General features: G+C 42.0%; 1 protein-coding gene across 1 annotated transcript in view; it reads right to left on the bottom strand.

Annotated features, from left to right (window-relative positions):
- Positions 1-15,998, bottom strand: part of TTN (titin) — a 292,385-nt gene that overhangs the window by 240,868 nt on the left and 35,519 nt on the right. The window contains exons 29-42 of the mRNA XM_053410245.1: positions 15,137-15,403; positions 13,334-13,606; positions 12,369-12,632; positions 12,004-12,264; positions 10,930-11,190; positions 9,666-9,929; positions 8,148-8,408; positions 7,771-8,031; positions 6,928-7,188; positions 5,947-6,088; positions 5,482-5,647; positions 3,981-4,212; positions 2,568-2,852; positions 2,333-2,458 (exon numbers count right to left, since the gene is read on the bottom strand). Coding sequence (XP_053266220.1) covers positions 2,333-2,458; positions 2,568-2,852; positions 3,981-4,212; positions 5,482-5,647; positions 5,947-6,088; positions 6,928-7,188; positions 7,771-8,031; positions 8,148-8,408; positions 9,666-9,929; positions 10,930-11,190; positions 12,004-12,264; positions 12,369-12,632; positions 13,334-13,606; positions 15,137-15,403 — 3,324 coding nt within the window. The remainder of the gene's footprint in view (positions 1-2,332; positions 2,459-2,567; positions 2,853-3,980; positions 4,213-5,481; positions 5,648-5,946; positions 6,089-6,927; positions 7,189-7,770; positions 8,032-8,147; positions 8,409-9,665; positions 9,930-10,929; positions 11,191-12,003; positions 12,265-12,368; positions 12,633-13,333; positions 13,607-15,136; positions 15,404-15,998) is intronic.

The following is a 15,998-nucleotide window of genomic DNA, read 5'->3' as shown; positions in this document are numbered from 1 at the left end:
TTTCAACATGCACATCAAAATGATATATATACCCATAGGAGCATATATATGTATATATACATAAATCATTCTGACATGCTTTTGCACAGCTCAAAATTTGCCAATATTTTCAGTGTAAACTCCTACATGCTTTTTATGATGACATGTTTTTAAAAGTCCTATCAGAATTTTCTTTTTGTAGTTAGGGACACGATCCATATGCACCATGAGTGTAGCGCCAACCAATGCCTGGAAGTTCCTCTCTTTACCTGTATATCCCACCTACATATCAACATGGGCACATGGAGAGGCGGCATAGTTGTTATGTCTGGGGGAAATGCGTGGTCTGTGAATGTCTTCTTCATCCCCAAACTGCCTTCCCTCTTTCTGCCCTCTGCACAGTGCAACTCGTTTCTGCTTGGTGTATGTGTAATTCTCAAAGCAAGAATGGGGGAAACGGTGACCCTCCAGATGTTGTTGGGTTCCATTTCTCATCATCCCTGACCACTGGCCATGTTGGCTGGGGCTGATGGGAGTTGGAGTCCAAAAGGCCATAGGTACCCCATCCCTGTCATTTTGTGCATGTGCAGGCTGGAGCAGGGCAGGTGGGGGAAGAGAACTTTTTGAGCCCTTTTTGGGATCCTCAGTTCATCACCGATACACCCATCGTGCAAATGGATCGTACGTTCACGAATTGTTTTCCTAGGGATAATATCTCATTTCGAGTACCTATCTGTATTTATCTAATTTAAAAGCGAATTGTCCATTTGGATTTTGTGCGTCTTATTAAAATCTATACTTATACTAAAAATAACTATCTAATCCAAATTTTAAAATATGCAAGAAGGAAGTATTGTGTGAGTTTTGGTAAATTCACTGGGGGAATTAAAAGAACTATAATGAGTGTTTTTATGTGCAAGTTGAACTATTGTGGCAATACTGATGGTTTTAAAATTATGACGTGGCACTTCATTCTTAGAATTATATAAAGCTCAGTGTTTTGGGGCGCAGGGGGCATTTACCCAGATATCTAGACTGCTCAAATTCTCTCTCTCTCTCTCTCTCTCTCTCTCCTTCTCCCTCCATATATCTGTAACCATAGGCAAACAGTCAAACTGATCAGAACTGCTGGTGACCCAGGACTGTGGATCAAGAGGTCTATGGACTCTCAGATGAACTGGCCCCTCCATTCATTTCAACAAAGAGTACATAGCTCTTTGTTCCTATAGAAGCTCTTTTAAAAGGAGCTCTGTGCACATATTAGGGATCTCACACCAGCAAGATATTGGAGCATATGTGATTTTAATTTGCCCAAGTCTTTTCCATATATGATGAGATCATTCTGAAATTAGATATCTGGTTTACTGGGGGTACTGGTTATAAATGGTTTGGTTTCAGAGGTGGTTTAGCTGATCCTTGGATTCTATGAAATATGGTGGACAGGGCAGGAGTAACATAAATACCTTTAGCCATAAAATGTCTGAAGCATGGGCTGATTCTCACTTTACTTTTGGTACTCAGGTATGTGTAACTAAGTGCAAAATTCACATCTGACACTGAAGTATTATGAAATTATTATGAAGTTATTATGAAGTATTATGAAGTTATTATGAAGTTATTATGAAGTTGAGAGGTCAGAATGGATTGCAAGTAATATTTTGGATAGGTTCTAATCTCTCTTCCACATTCCTTTTCAAGCAACTTTCCTAGTCATGTATCACCTTTCTCGTTACATATATATTCCTAGAAAAATAAGAAACATATGAAGTGTACGTCTCTCCTTTAAAAAAAAAATTGCATGTGTCTACTAGGAAAAGCACATGATCCTTTACTGATAATTCCTTTTGGGGGTTTTAAAAACAATTAAAGGACACAATCCTAATTATCTTCTTCCTAATTCAACCTACATACTTAAACACACATGAATTTCTACTCAAGTACATGTACCCAAGTGCAAAAAGTAAAGTGAGAATTGATGCTCAGTGAAGATCCATTCTTTCCACGGCAAAGTTGTGTCAGCAGCTGACATCCAAGGCTTTGTTCATTTTTCAGGCTCATTTGAAACCTAGGAGAGTGTGGCAAAATGCCGCTTTGAATTAAAAGTGGAAGGATGATTACAACTATGCCTACCTCTTTAATATTTAGCACTGCAAAATGGAGTCCCTGGTTATGGAACCTCTCGGTCAGTATAAGACAAGTTAGGTTATTGTATACACACAACTGAATCTACATGGCTATGGGGAAGCATGGCTTCAGTAACTGGTTTGTTTGCTTGTTGCTGTTTTTTTAACCTACTAAGTGCACCAGGTCGAACAAGGAGTACAAAAGTGTTTTATGACTTTGTTTAACTAACCTGTCCCTGTAACTCTGCACTGAAAGCAAGCAGACTGTCCCTCAGAAGTAATAGCATCGCGGAGTGGTGCGATAATAGTAGGTGGGTAAATTGGCACTTCTACATCAGGAGAAACAACTTCTGGGACTAAGGAAAAAGATCAAAGAGTGATTATTAGCCTCCATGGAAGAGCACACAGTGCAAAATATTGACAATGCCAGTTTCAAAAATGCTCAAGATTGCTGGGAGAGCTTGCCTTCCACGGAAAGGGATGCAGAAGAAGTGGCGACTCCATAGTCATTCTTCGCTTCAATCGTGTAGACGGCAGCATCTTCTGGGAAAGTCTCGATCAGCAACAGGGTGTATTCTTGGGCATCATGAAGAAATTTGACCTTAAAGCCTGAAGAAAGAGGCTGTTCATCTTTGTACCACGAGATCTTGGGCTGCGGCTTTCCTGACACAACAGCACAGAAGCGGGCTGGCTTTCCAGACTCCACGGTGGCTGGCTGAAGCTCCTTCTCAATCTGGGGTGGCTCTGGAGCTATAATTAAAATATATATATACATAATAATACAACTAATTTCTAGAAAGATAGATTCCATTCCTTCCTTCCTATGATTGCATGCAGGTTTTTCAGCATTTATGTGGCACGTAATGCAAGGTAACTAGATCTGGAGGAGAGAGGACCAGTTGCTAGCTGTAGCTCAACAAAGAGATGTTGGGCAACAGGCAAAGGGTTGATTTGCACATGAACAAATTAGCCACAGGTACTGTGATGGGAGATAGCATGTTTGAAACCTCTGTCATATTAAATCAACAACTTCTTGGCTGTAGGAAACTAGCACATCAGGACGATGACTAGGCTAGAAAGCTTTCCCTGACACAATGGTTTTCAGTGGTTGGAACATTCAAACCCATGATGTCCCACCACAACCATGAAATAATATGGTCCTTGAAAGACTTCATCACATTTTTCTCCCCTGAGTGTTGCTATTCAGGCCTAACTTGCAGTTTAGCCTTAATCATGGGGTTGTTCCAATGATAAATGGGGGGGAGGGTATAAAGTAATGGTGAATACTAGAAAATAATCATTTTTATATCTCAGATTAGGGCTGAAGTGTAGACACCTCTAAGAAAAATAAACTTGTCTGATCAAGATGACCAAGTACATGCAGAAGGATACAGCTTAACAAATAGCTAATCACAAGCAGTGCAAGCCTATGGATGTCTGCTCAGAGTCCAATTGGATTTACTGCCCTAAAATTGTGTATAGCAGGGGTGGGAAATCAGATGTGGCTAGACTCCAATGGCTATCATCCCTAATTGGCCGTGCTGGTTCGGCTGATGAGAGTCCAACAACATATGTAGGGCCAGAGGTTCCTTGCATTTGACAACACAGGATTGAACCTTAACTACTTGCGTACTGTTGCTGAAAAGTGCAGCTTGAAATAGTTCAAAAGAAAATAAGAAGTGCAAAAAAAGAGAAAGCGATATAATGCAGAACACAAATCTTGGCTGGCCTTGAAAGTCAGTCCATTTCTTTTGCTTGTCATTGACTGCAATGTCATGCTGAACTTCAGCATTGGCAAGTATGTTTGTGGAGACTGCTAATGTAGCTTCTTATATGAATTAGTATTCCAATAAAAGCAAGATAAATCTGTATACACACCGTTCACATGGAGAGTGATGGAACTCCTGTTTCTTCCAGCTAAGATGGTGTATTCTCCAGCATCTGTATATCTAGTTTCAGTGATTGTCATCCGATGGACTTTTCTTTCCACCACATAGTGATATCTCTCCTCAATGTGGAAGTTGATCTCAATTCCATCCTTATACCAGCGAGCGTCAACGTCATCTTCATTGACCTCAAACTCTACCACGGCTCGCTGTTTCTCAATGACCTGTCAATAAGCAGACACTAATTATTTCCCTCATTTCTGTTAGTCTATTCTATTCATCAAACAATACAAAATAAATCTGTCATGCAAACAAAACAAACACCAGTGGTTCTTTTTTTATAAAAAAGGTCTGTATAGATGTAGTTACATATTTCGCCTATCATTTCCCATTTGTATGTACAAAAATAAGGACCCACAACAATGGGTTGTGTTACACCCCCCAACCCTAATGAGTGTATCCTTGTTTAGGACTCTAGTAGCAGTCTTGCAGCCTTGTTCAGGGGGATTTTTTGACCTCGTGGGGTGCCACCCTGCCATGCTATTCCCAAGCCACTGCAAGTCCGTGGGAGCTCAAGTAGATCAATTCCACACACACCCCTTTTCATTTGTTCATTTGTTTGTTTGTTCCTTCCTTCCTTTTTTCCAATTTTTCAATTGGCACTCAACATTCCTCAGCCCCTTGAAATCACCAAGCAGAAGCCCTTGAACCTTAACAGACTATCTTTGCAGCTGATCTTTTTCTCATAGTTTACAAGATGAATAACTTTTCAAAATAAGTGGGGAAGCACATCATAATGTATAAGCAGCTCCAGATCTGGGTGAGATCTGCCAACAAAATGATCAGTTGTCCCTATACTACAGTCTTCACTTCTTTAGACACCAATGAATGAATAATATCAGATCAACGCAGTGTGCACTTGGGAAAATAAGAGGGTTCTCATAATTTTGCCGGGGGTTGAAGAATTCTTAAAGGGAACTATAAGGTTTTCTTGTATGCGTTGACATTAACTGATTTAAATTAAGCTTGGAGGGGAAATGTACCGTAGTTTTATATTTTGTATTTTGGGGTGTGTTAAAAAATATCTAAGGGGACATGAATATGTGTGAGAGGGCCCTGTGCACAGAGTTTGTTCCAACTGATGAAGAGAAAGATCATTGTTCAATTTAAGAAGCGCTCAGTCCATGAGAGCAATGCTCCTCCACATGGCTGTGTACCTTCTTTGGCATCTGATTTTGCTTACATTTTCACAATGGGGAATTCAGTATTTTTTCTAACTGAGATCTGGGAGGATCTTTGAGCAAAATGCTTCTACAAGTTAGTATGTTTGTTTCTTTTTATAATTAACACCTGAACATTATTGTTTGGTGGAACCGAAGTTTCTCCACAGATTTTTGGCACCGAGTTTGGAAAATCTATTTGAGAAACTGACGTTTCAGTGATCAGGGGCAGGTCGGCTGTATTGGTCATCAAAACAGTAGGAAGTACTATACCTGGACGGTTTTTTGAAGGCTCCTGATGCGAACATCACGCCCTTCCACTACCAAATTAGCGCTGGACATATTTCCTCCTGCCACTACCGTGTACTTTCCGGAATCAGACATCTTTGTGGTAGTAATCAGGAGGCGATGAACGAACCGTTCTCTCTGAACTTTCATTCTAAAAATAATGCAAGCAAATGAAACTTAGAAAGTGTGGTCTCTTAACATATCAATAACTATATGTATATGGTATCTTCTCTCAAAGCCTTCCCTCTAGCCCAATAAGTTCTGTTGTGTCTGAAAGTTGTCATATGGCAAGTTGATATGGCTAGTACAATGACTAGCCAATGTTGCTAAGTAACATTTGAATTCACCATCCATGTCCTGTATGCTTGTCACAAGCAGCAGCAGCTCTCAGGTCAAAACTTCAACTTTTCTTTATATTCATTTTTTAAAAACAACAACAACACAAATTACCTGTCTTCAAGCTGTAGCTCCTGTCCATCTTTCATCCACTGAACAGAAATGTCAGGTTCTGAGATCTCACATTCAAAAACAGCTTTTTTCTTCTCCACAACTTTTATGTCTTTGATGTGCTTTCTAAACTCAATGTGGCGAGCTAGAAAAAAACAAACCATGAGAGATATTGGCATTATGAGCCATTTTATAGTCCCAGACGATTAATAATTGCTTAATTTATACTCCTCCTTTCCACATCAGAGCGCAACAATAATTAGCTGACAACAATTCCCTGTTTGTTAATATGCACATTTACAAAGCACGGCAAAACATTTTGTATTGAAATTAAAATAGCAAGAAACAAAATAAGAAGCAGGTAGAGTAATTTCAACAAAAGAAAACAATTAAGGCATAGCAGTAAGATTAAAGAAAATGGGTTTCTTTAAGCATTTCTTAAGTCACTTAACCAGTTCAGGCTGTCGTATCTTTTGGCTGACATTAGCAATTTCAGCCACATTTGGACAGTCATAGCTTGGTGAGCATAGGCAAAAAGTTCATTTATTAATAAGCTGAGATATAAACGAGTCTTTAGCATGTGCATATAGCTCCTTCACTCCTCCTATTTCTGGTGCAAGAAAATAAGCCAGTAAGTCTTCAATTAACCACAGTTTTCTGGTTTGTCCAAACTGGGAAGCTATGACTACCACCTTTGGAACAAACCAGGGTATTAAACTATGGCGTGAAGTTTCTTTAATATCATTTCAAAAAAAGAAACTCTGCTTAATTAGAGGCTTCCTGGTATAACTGCAGCTCATGCAAAGGAAGGAGTGAAGGGGCTACATGCATTCCAAAAAGGCTAGGTCACATTTCGGTTCGGGATTATCCAAACCAGTTCAGTAGTGGATCTGTTACTGTAACGGCTCATCCACACTGCTCTGGATTGATGTTTGCTTCAATTTAGTGCTAAAGAGCTAAAACAGATGGAAGAAAACTTAATACCTTCCACATATAAAGTTGCAGATGAAGCAGCTTTCCCAGCAACAAAACTGTATTCCGCAGCATCTCCAAAATGCACATTTCTTATCGAAAGTGAATGTGTAAGTTTCTTAGTTCTAATCTGGCACCGGTCCGTTGATTTTATTTCCACGCCATTCTTCAACCATTTGTACGTAATGCCTTCATAATTAACAGTCACTTCAAAGGTTATTGTATCTTTCTCTTCTGCGTTGATGTCCTTCAGCATGGATGTTATCAAGATAGCTGGTTTTAAAGGAAAGAAAAGGGGAAATATTTCATCATCATCATCATCATTAAACTTATCAGCTGCTTTTCTTACAAAAAGTAAACTCAAAGTCACTTCCCACAACAAAAATAATAAATAAAATAATAAAACATATATATTAAAACTAGCAAAATCTAAAAAACCCAGCCTTGGTTTGATGTCATATGCATGTTTTTGAAACACAAATCAATGAACTTTTCAAAGAAGAGAAAACATATTACAATTTTCTAGAACAAAAAAGTTTGGAAATTGAGGGGCTAAGTCAGGGATTATGAACAGGATCCAGCTGGTGGTCCGGATTCTGAGGTCCCCCTCGCCGCCTCCTGTTGGCCACTTAGACTGTGGAAAGGGGCTTCCTGCCTGTCAATCATCTGACATCACCATGATGTAATTAAGTCAATGGATACATTGGCACCACAGAGATTCAGTGCCATATCCCAAGAAAGTAGGCCGGCTAAACTTTTAACCCCCTAAATTTACAAAGACTGAGAATAAGAGGCTGTGCAATGTTAACTATACTTCAGGCAAGCATTCTGTGCTCATGTCCATTTTAAACTTACGCTTCACTGTCAGGGTTGCGCTGACTTTGTCATTTCCGCAGACAAAGGTGTATTCGGCAGAATCCTCACTGCTGGTGTTCATGATGTTGAGCTGATGGAGCTTTCCCTGAACCACTATTTTAAACTTCTCGCTCATTTCAATTTCTACTCCATTTTTCAGCCACACAGCGGGCACATTGAAATGAGACACCTCGCACTCAAAAGAGGCAGTTTTGGTCTCGGCAACCTCAATATTTTTCATGGTCTTTGTTATGTGCACAGCTGTAGAAAATAATATTGATAAAACACACAATTAGATCGTCTTTTGTAACGTATCGCGAGGTACTTTCAGTCTGAGATTTGATAATGATTCTAATGATAGATTTGTTTTAACTTACTTTCTACAAAGAGTTTTGCTTTGCACTCAAGTTGTCCTACTACTGCTGTGTATTCTCCAGCATCAGCGGGCGATATATTTTGCAACGTCAGCTTGTGGACTTTTCTCTGGGAGCTCAGTCGGTATTTGTCGCTGGGCTTCAGCTCGATGTTCTTGTGGAACCATTTGACTGGGACGGTGTCATGGGACACACTCACTTCAAATGAAACAACGGCATTCTCCAGAGCAGTCACATCCTTGGGCTTCTTGATTATCTTGACAGCTTTAGGGAAGAAGTTACCAACAATTTAGTTGATTGGCTTCGGTTAAAACCACTGTAAGACAATTGGCTTCAGGACTGGAAACTGCCAGAAGTTTTTGTTTCCCCGAGTTGAATGTAGCATGGAATAAAAGAGGCAGCACTGCCCATAATGAAAGCCAGTGTGGTATAATAATTAAGAGGGTTGGATTAGGAACTGAGAGAGCAGGGTTTGAATCCTCACTCAGCCACGAAGCTCACTGGGTGACCTTGGGCCAGTCACCATCTCTTAGCCTAACCAATCCCACAGGGTTGTTGTGAGGCTGAAACGTGGAGGAGCAGAACCATGTACACCACACAGCTTGAGATCTTTGGAAGATAAAGGTGGTATACAATTGTAATAAATAAATGTTTTGGGCTCCCAGTATGTTTCCAAGCACAATTTAAAGTGTTGGTGCTGACCTTTAAAGCCCTAAACGGCCTCTCCCCCATGTTCAGCCCGGACACTGAGGTCCATCTCCAAGGGCCTTCTGGTGTCTCCCTCCCTGCGAGAAGTGAGGTTACAGGGAACCAGGCAGAGGGCCTTCTCGGTAGTGGCACCCACCCTGTGGAATGCCCTCCAGGGCTGTCTTACCCATAGGCACTAGGGGTGCGGTGCACCTGGGCAACGGAATCTCAGGGACGCCAGGCCGAGAGTCCAGGGCCTGAGAGTTGAGTCCAGGGAAGAGCTTGCCCATCGGTCGGAGCACTGTGGTGGGCTCTTGGGTGCTGCGAGCTTGGAGGTGACCAAGCCAGCAAGACGCTGAGGCTGCTGGCCAGCTCCACCTTCCTGCACACCTGGGACTGGGCAACCCAGGGTGGGCTGGTGGATCTTTGCACCCCAGTGTCACAAATGCTTAAAACAGCCCAGGTGCCCTCCCATCAGATGTCAAGGAAATAAACAACTACCTGACTTTTATAAAACATCTGAAGGCTGGGGAGGCTGGCCAGATGTGTGGGGTATAAGTAATACATCATCATCATCATCATCATCATCATCATCATTATTATTATTAAAAATGCATGCATCCTTCCTGCCATCATCTCTGTTCACAGCCCCCCTTTTTTAAAAAAAATATGTTTGTAGCGCTTAAAAATACATCCCAAAATCTTTTACTAGAAATGATAATAGGACAGAGCAAATGAGTGTTGACAGTGTGGGGAATGATGTGTCTTTATCATACCATCATTCAACTTGCTTTAATTCTTCCCAGCCTATTTATTGTGTAGAGGCTGACTTACTTTCAACATGGAGTCGTGCATTGGCTCCTATCCTTCCCAGTTTAAAGCTGTAGACGGACTCATCAGTTACAGCGCAGTTCTTGACTTTCAGTGTGTGGGTTGTCCCTTCCACCTTGATCTCATATTTGTCACCAGAATGCAGCTCAACGCCATTCTTGATCCACTGAGCTCCTTTCACATCAGGATGAGTAAGTTCCACTGAAAAAACTGCATCTTGTGTTTCTGTTACAGTCAGGTTCTTCAACGTCTTCTTGATTTTGACGGCTGTTTGAAAAGAGCAAATCAAATTGTTGACGTTATACAGGTAGATATTATTATTATGTATTAAATTTCTATACCACCGATCACAGGGGGGTTTACAATATATAAAAAACAAAAACACCATAGTAGCAAACCCCCAGTTTAAAAGGTCATAGATTGTTTAATTACCCATAGGCCTGGTAGAAGAGGAATGTTTTTGCCTGGTGCCTACAAATATGTAACAAAGGCACCAGGTGAGCCTCGCTGGGGAGAGCATTCCACAAGTGGGGAGCCACCCCCAAAAAGGCCTGTTCTTGTGTTGCCATCCTCTGGATCTATCACAGAGGAGGCACATGAAGAAGAGCCTCAGATGATGACCACAGGGTCTGGCTTGGTTCGTATGGAGAGAGGCAGTCTTTGAGGTATTGCAGTCCTGATCCATTTAAGGCTTTATAGATGAAAACCAGGACTTTAATTTGGGTCCAGAAACTAATTGGCAGCCAGTGCAGGCAGTTCAGGATCGGTGTAATATGCTCAAACCTGGCTGCTGAATTCTGCACCAGATGAAGTTTCTGAGGCAGCCCCACAAATAACACGTTGCAGTAATCTAACCTAGAGGTTACCAGAGCATAGACAGCACACGTTAGGCTATCCCTGTCCAGATAGGGGCACAGCTGGGCCACCAGCTGAAGCTGATGGAAGGCACTTTCCCCAGTCAAGATAGTCCTATCCTGAGAAACCCCTCTAAAAATGGTGTTAAGGTGGGTGCTGGTGAGAGGAAGGCCCTGCACCCCCTTTCTGCTGAACCTCTCAGGATTGAAGCTATATTGTGCTGTAGTGCTGGCTCATCTCATAAATGGAGTTCCCAGTTTACACAACTCTTAGGTATTTTGTAATAAAAATGTAAGAGTTTCCCCCCTAAATATATTTTACAAAATTATTAACCAGAATATCCATTTTAGGAGGATTTTTTCCCAATTGTCCAGTATGGAATGGAGACAAACTTTCCCCACTGATTACTCACTTTCAACTTTCAGCTTAGCGGATGTTTTTGAAGAGGCCACTTGATAGGTATATTCGCCAACATCATCTACTTTGCTGATTGGGATATTAAGTCTCCTCTTCAAACCATCGGATTCACTTTTGCAGCGGTCAGTCATTGAAAGTGGTTTCCCATCCTTCAGCCACTGGCCCTCAGAGTCTGGATTGGTTACTTCACATTCAAAAACAGCTTTCTGGGATTCGGCCACAGTTAGATCAGTGAGGGGCTTTGAAATGGCGCCACCTGTGGGGAAATAAAGGACAAGCTTGTATTTGTCGTCCCTCTGATTAGATGCCTACTGACTACACTAATAGTCTATGTTGATGGTGTTCCTGGTGCAGTAGCTGCTGCTATCTATGCAGACAGGCAACTGCTGCTACCATAACCAGGGTGAGGGTGACATAGATAACCTTGGGAGGGTGATGTGCTCCATAGCACTCTGAAGCACTGCACATTTATATGTTCCTGTGACATTCCTATAGGCCACATTAAGTGGTGGTCCCAGAGAAAAACTGAAAAAACTGAAAAACAGAGGACCTTCTCAGTAGTTGCACCCACCCTATAGAATGTCCACCCTTCAGATGTCAAAGAGTTAAAAAATTATATGAACTTTGGTAGACATCTGAAGGCAGCCCTGTTTCGGGAAGCTTTTAAGGCTGTGTGTTTTGTTTTATCCCTTTATATTTTGTTGAAAGCCCCCCCCCGAGTGACTGGGGCAACCCAGTCACATGGATGGAGGTATACTTAATTAATCAAACCATCATCATCACCATCATTGCTGTACTGATCTCTTGGATCCATAGACCATGTTGACCTGGATACTCTCCTCCCCCATGTTTCCATGGAGACAAAATGGATTATAATGCAACTACTCCCAGACTAGGAGTTGGAAAGGAATTCCTCTTCTTAGGAATGTCCACTTTCTTCCAACTATCATTCACCATGGTTTGTTTGTTTGGCAGGTCTCATGGACTTAAGTATGAACTGAACTAACAAATATAAACAGCAGGGCATTTGACCTTCAAGAAAAAGTCAAGTGCTTTATAAATAACTAACCTGCTACAACCAGTGTCCCGGATGTCTTCTTTTCTCCAGCATAAAATGTATACTCTCCTTCATCGTCTTTCATCATGTTTACTACTGTCAGTTTATAGATTGTGCCATGTGCCTCGATCTTATACTTGGGCCCAGCTTTGAGCTCTTGGTCCTTAAAATGCCACACAACATCAATCCCTGCGTGGGACAGCTCAACTTCAAAGGTTACATTCTGAGTTTCGGTGCAGGTGATATCATGAAGACCTTTAATAATCTGAATTTCTGTTGTTTAAAAAGAAAAGGTGACTTAGTAGAATCAAGTTGTTACTTGTTGCACGATCAGAAGATGTATTTTAATAAAGCCTGCCTATCTGGAGAATACTTACCTTCAATTGTGAGATTGCAGCTGGTTTCAACTTTGCCTACTGCCAGTTTACAGTGTCCTTCATCTGATGCATGTGTCCTGGTAAACACTAGCCTCTGCTTTGTGCCTTTGGAGACAGCTTGGACACGGTCATCAGGTTTTATTTGCTCATCGTTTAGGTACCACTTGGATGAAGACACGTCAGGGACTGAAATTTTGCTTTCAAGGATGGCTCTTGTACCCTCAATAGCATGGACATCTTTTAGTGGTATAATGATTTCCACACCTGCAAATTGCAGATAAGAGATTACATGGAAGATCAATACATGGATTCTGGTGCTTTTAGCTTAAGTATATAAGAATGTGAGAAATGTACAAAAATAGATGGAACCAAGATCCTCCCAGTGTAATTATCTGAAGCATCAGGTGTCCAAATGTCTCAGGAGGCTTTACAGATGGCATGCAGAAGATCCCAGATTCAATCACTAGCAATTCTTGGTAGTGCTGGGAGAGAACCCTCTCTAAAACCCTGGAGAGCCACTGCCAATCAGTGTAGACCAGAGTTTTCGAAAGCTGTTTTTGGATTACAAATCCCATCATCCCTAGCTAGCAGGACCAGTGGTCAGGGATGATGGGAACCGTAGTCCCAAAACAACTGGAGATCCAAGTTTGGGAAACCCTGGACTGAACTAGATGGACCATGGTCTGATTCAGTATAAGGCAGTGCCCTATGTTCCCATATAGCTATCCCCAGTTATTGTGGAGACGGCAGAGATATACAGCAGTATATCTATAGGTTCCTCTATACATATAGGTTCCATTCTGTACATGCAGCTTCCACATAGTTGTCATAACATGCAGTTCATTTGTCATCCTTTTTTTAAAGCTATGTAAGATGACTGCCCTCCCCACACTTAGCGCAGCAAATTTCGCAAGACAATTATGCCTTGCATTTTGTTATACGACTTCCGAAACACAGGCACTTACTATAGACTGTGACACGGCCAGTGGTTGAGAGGAGCAGGCTAGGGATGTTGAAGGAGTATGCTCCGCTGTCTTCCTTTGTGACATCTTCCACCAGCAACATATGTGACTGCTTATCTACTACAATGTGGACACGGTCGCTTGGTTGAATCTCGACACCATCCTTCATCCAGACACCTTCAACGTTTTCTTGGGAGAGTTTCACTTCAAGTTGCACAATGTCGCCCTCGCAGACTTTCTGGTCAGCAAGACCTTGAAGGACAGCGACAGGCCGTGCTGTATGGAATCCGAAAGAGAAGCAAGAAGTTATTAAACAATGATCAGGAGCTTCAATAAAATAGGGATGGGGAACCTTTCTCCCCTAGCCAGGCTGCACCTGTCAGTAGCGCTGCTCTGGGTGCTCCTCAGTTGCCTTTGACTGGCAGGAATGTGTCCTTGAACTCTGAAAATGTCTCTTGATTGCGTGGACAGAGAGCTGTGCAAGGATATCCTGGTTGCGAGTCCTGGGGGACCTGCTCCCTGCTTTACAGACTTTTCCCATGTGGCCAGGGTGGGCAGAGGCCGGACTGACTCCAGCTACAAAAGCTGAAGCTGCTGAAGATGCCAGAGACCATCTTGGTTGTCTTAGTGCAGACCCAGGTCACTAAGCCTGAACTTCCACAGACACTGCCTGCCATGAACCATCATTGACAGGACTGGCAGCAACAGCAGCAGTTCCATGGTTATGATAATGTTTTATTTTCTTGCTAATTGTGCTGTTTTAAATGTGCATTTTATATTTGACTTCCTTTAGTAATATTTTCTTTCAAAATGTTCTAAGATTTTTTTGTTAAATTTGCTGCGTTAAATATGCATTCTATAGTTGACCTTCTTTGTAATGTTTTATTTTGCAGTCTTCAAGATAATATTTTACTTTCCTGTTAAGTATGCTGCTTTGAATGTATACTTTATAGCTGACTTTCTTCTGTCATGTTTTGTTCTGGATTGATTTATTTGATGTTTTAATGTAGGATGCAAACCTCTTTGAGTTTTTCCCCTTAAAAATATAAAGTAGTATAGAAATGAAATAATAATAGTAATAGTAATAATAATGCGTGTCTGCACACACACACACACACACACACACACACACACACACCACACCACACCATTGGAATACTGCATTGTTGAATGGGAATGTTACCAACTACACAAAGACAAGAGCTAGACTTGTGGTTCCACCCATCTGCACTTCTGGCCTCTGCTTCCAGCTCCACCCACCACTAGCATGATTGAAGGCTACTCATGATAGGTGTAAAGGGAATTGGGGGTTGTTTGTGCGTAAAGGGTGCTGCAGCTCTAGGCAACGTTGCCTGGATAAACCTTTCCCTGGCTGGACAGCCCTTTCTCCATGGCTGTGTCAGTCACTGGCAGAATCCGTCAGTGGGCGTTTTCTGAACTTCTTCCAACATAAAAATTCCTTCACTCCAAGTCTCCGCCTAGCCTCTCTGCGCAGAAGTCTCCTGCGCAGAGTGGGCGTGCCCAACGGAGGTCCTGGGCTCTCCCTGCTGCTCTCTGTGGAAGAGTCTCGGAGCCCTCCCTCTGCAGTCTCCTCTTGCTTCCTGGTGTCCCTCCTATTTCCTTCCTCAAAGGAAGCTTGCTCTCTCTCCCTGCTGGTTCCTTCTCCTGCATCGTCAGGGAGCCTTACCTCCACCCTAGGCTCCGATGGCAGTTCCCTGACAATAGGATATGGTCATTTGGGCTGGGGGGCAGGGAAGGGGTTTCCCCACTTCTGCTCTCAAGTATTTAGAAGGCAGAACAACTTACGCTTCATCTTCAGTTTACAGGAGGTCTTTTTCCCATCTGCCACAAAGCTGTATTCTCCTTGATCTTCTTTAGCAACATCTTTAACTGTGAGGATTTGGCGACCTCGGCGTGAGGTTATCAGATACTTATTACTCGGTTTGAGCTCCACCTCATTATGATACCATTTTCCTTCGACATCTTCAGGCGAAAGCTCACATTCCAGTTCCCCTGAGAAGGTTTCTGGGACTTCAATGTCTTCCAGTTCTTTAATAAACTCAATAACAGCACCTGCATTCAGATGGAAACATCTCAGTTAGTGATTTTATTACTTACGAACGTTCCATAATGTTTCTTAGCAACTGCATTAAAAAGAATGCACAGTTCAAAATATTTCCATCTTTTCAACATGTGGACTGATCAAGCTAGCTCTTCTTATGTTTGTACATTCTATGTTAATCTAGGGCTATGCCCATGCACCAATGATTTAAATACAAAGATGGAAAATCTGCAGCCACTCCCCCAGATGATGCTGGACTTCAAACTCCCATCAGCCCCAGCTAGCCTGAAAACAGGGTTGTTTGTTTTTAACCATGGGCCAATTGAATAGTGCAAGGCTGGCTATTTTAAAAGTGACTAGGGTTGGGCATCAGAAGGGTTACATGATTGCCCAAGCACTCATTTTGATTTCGGTTCACTTTGTCGCTGCAAACCTTCCAAGACTTAAAGAATCAGGTACCTGGACTCAGTGCTCATTAGTTACGCAGAATGTGCAACTGATCAGACCAGTTGTTTGATCTGGCCACTGGGGAAATCTATGGTCTGAGAAGCCTGCACTAAGAGCCACTCATTACACAGCACCACCCATATTTCTGTAGTAATAAGG

Source organism: Podarcis raffonei, chromosome 1, assembly GCF_027172205.1.
Source record: "Podarcis raffonei isolate rPodRaf1 chromosome 1, rPodRaf1.pri, whole genome shotgun sequence".
Taxonomy (NCBI): domain Eukaryota; kingdom Metazoa; phylum Chordata; class Lepidosauria; order Squamata; family Lacertidae; genus Podarcis; species Podarcis raffonei.
The sequence above is the reverse complement of the archived record's forward strand: the minus strand, read 5'-3'. Positions and strand labels throughout refer to the sequence as shown.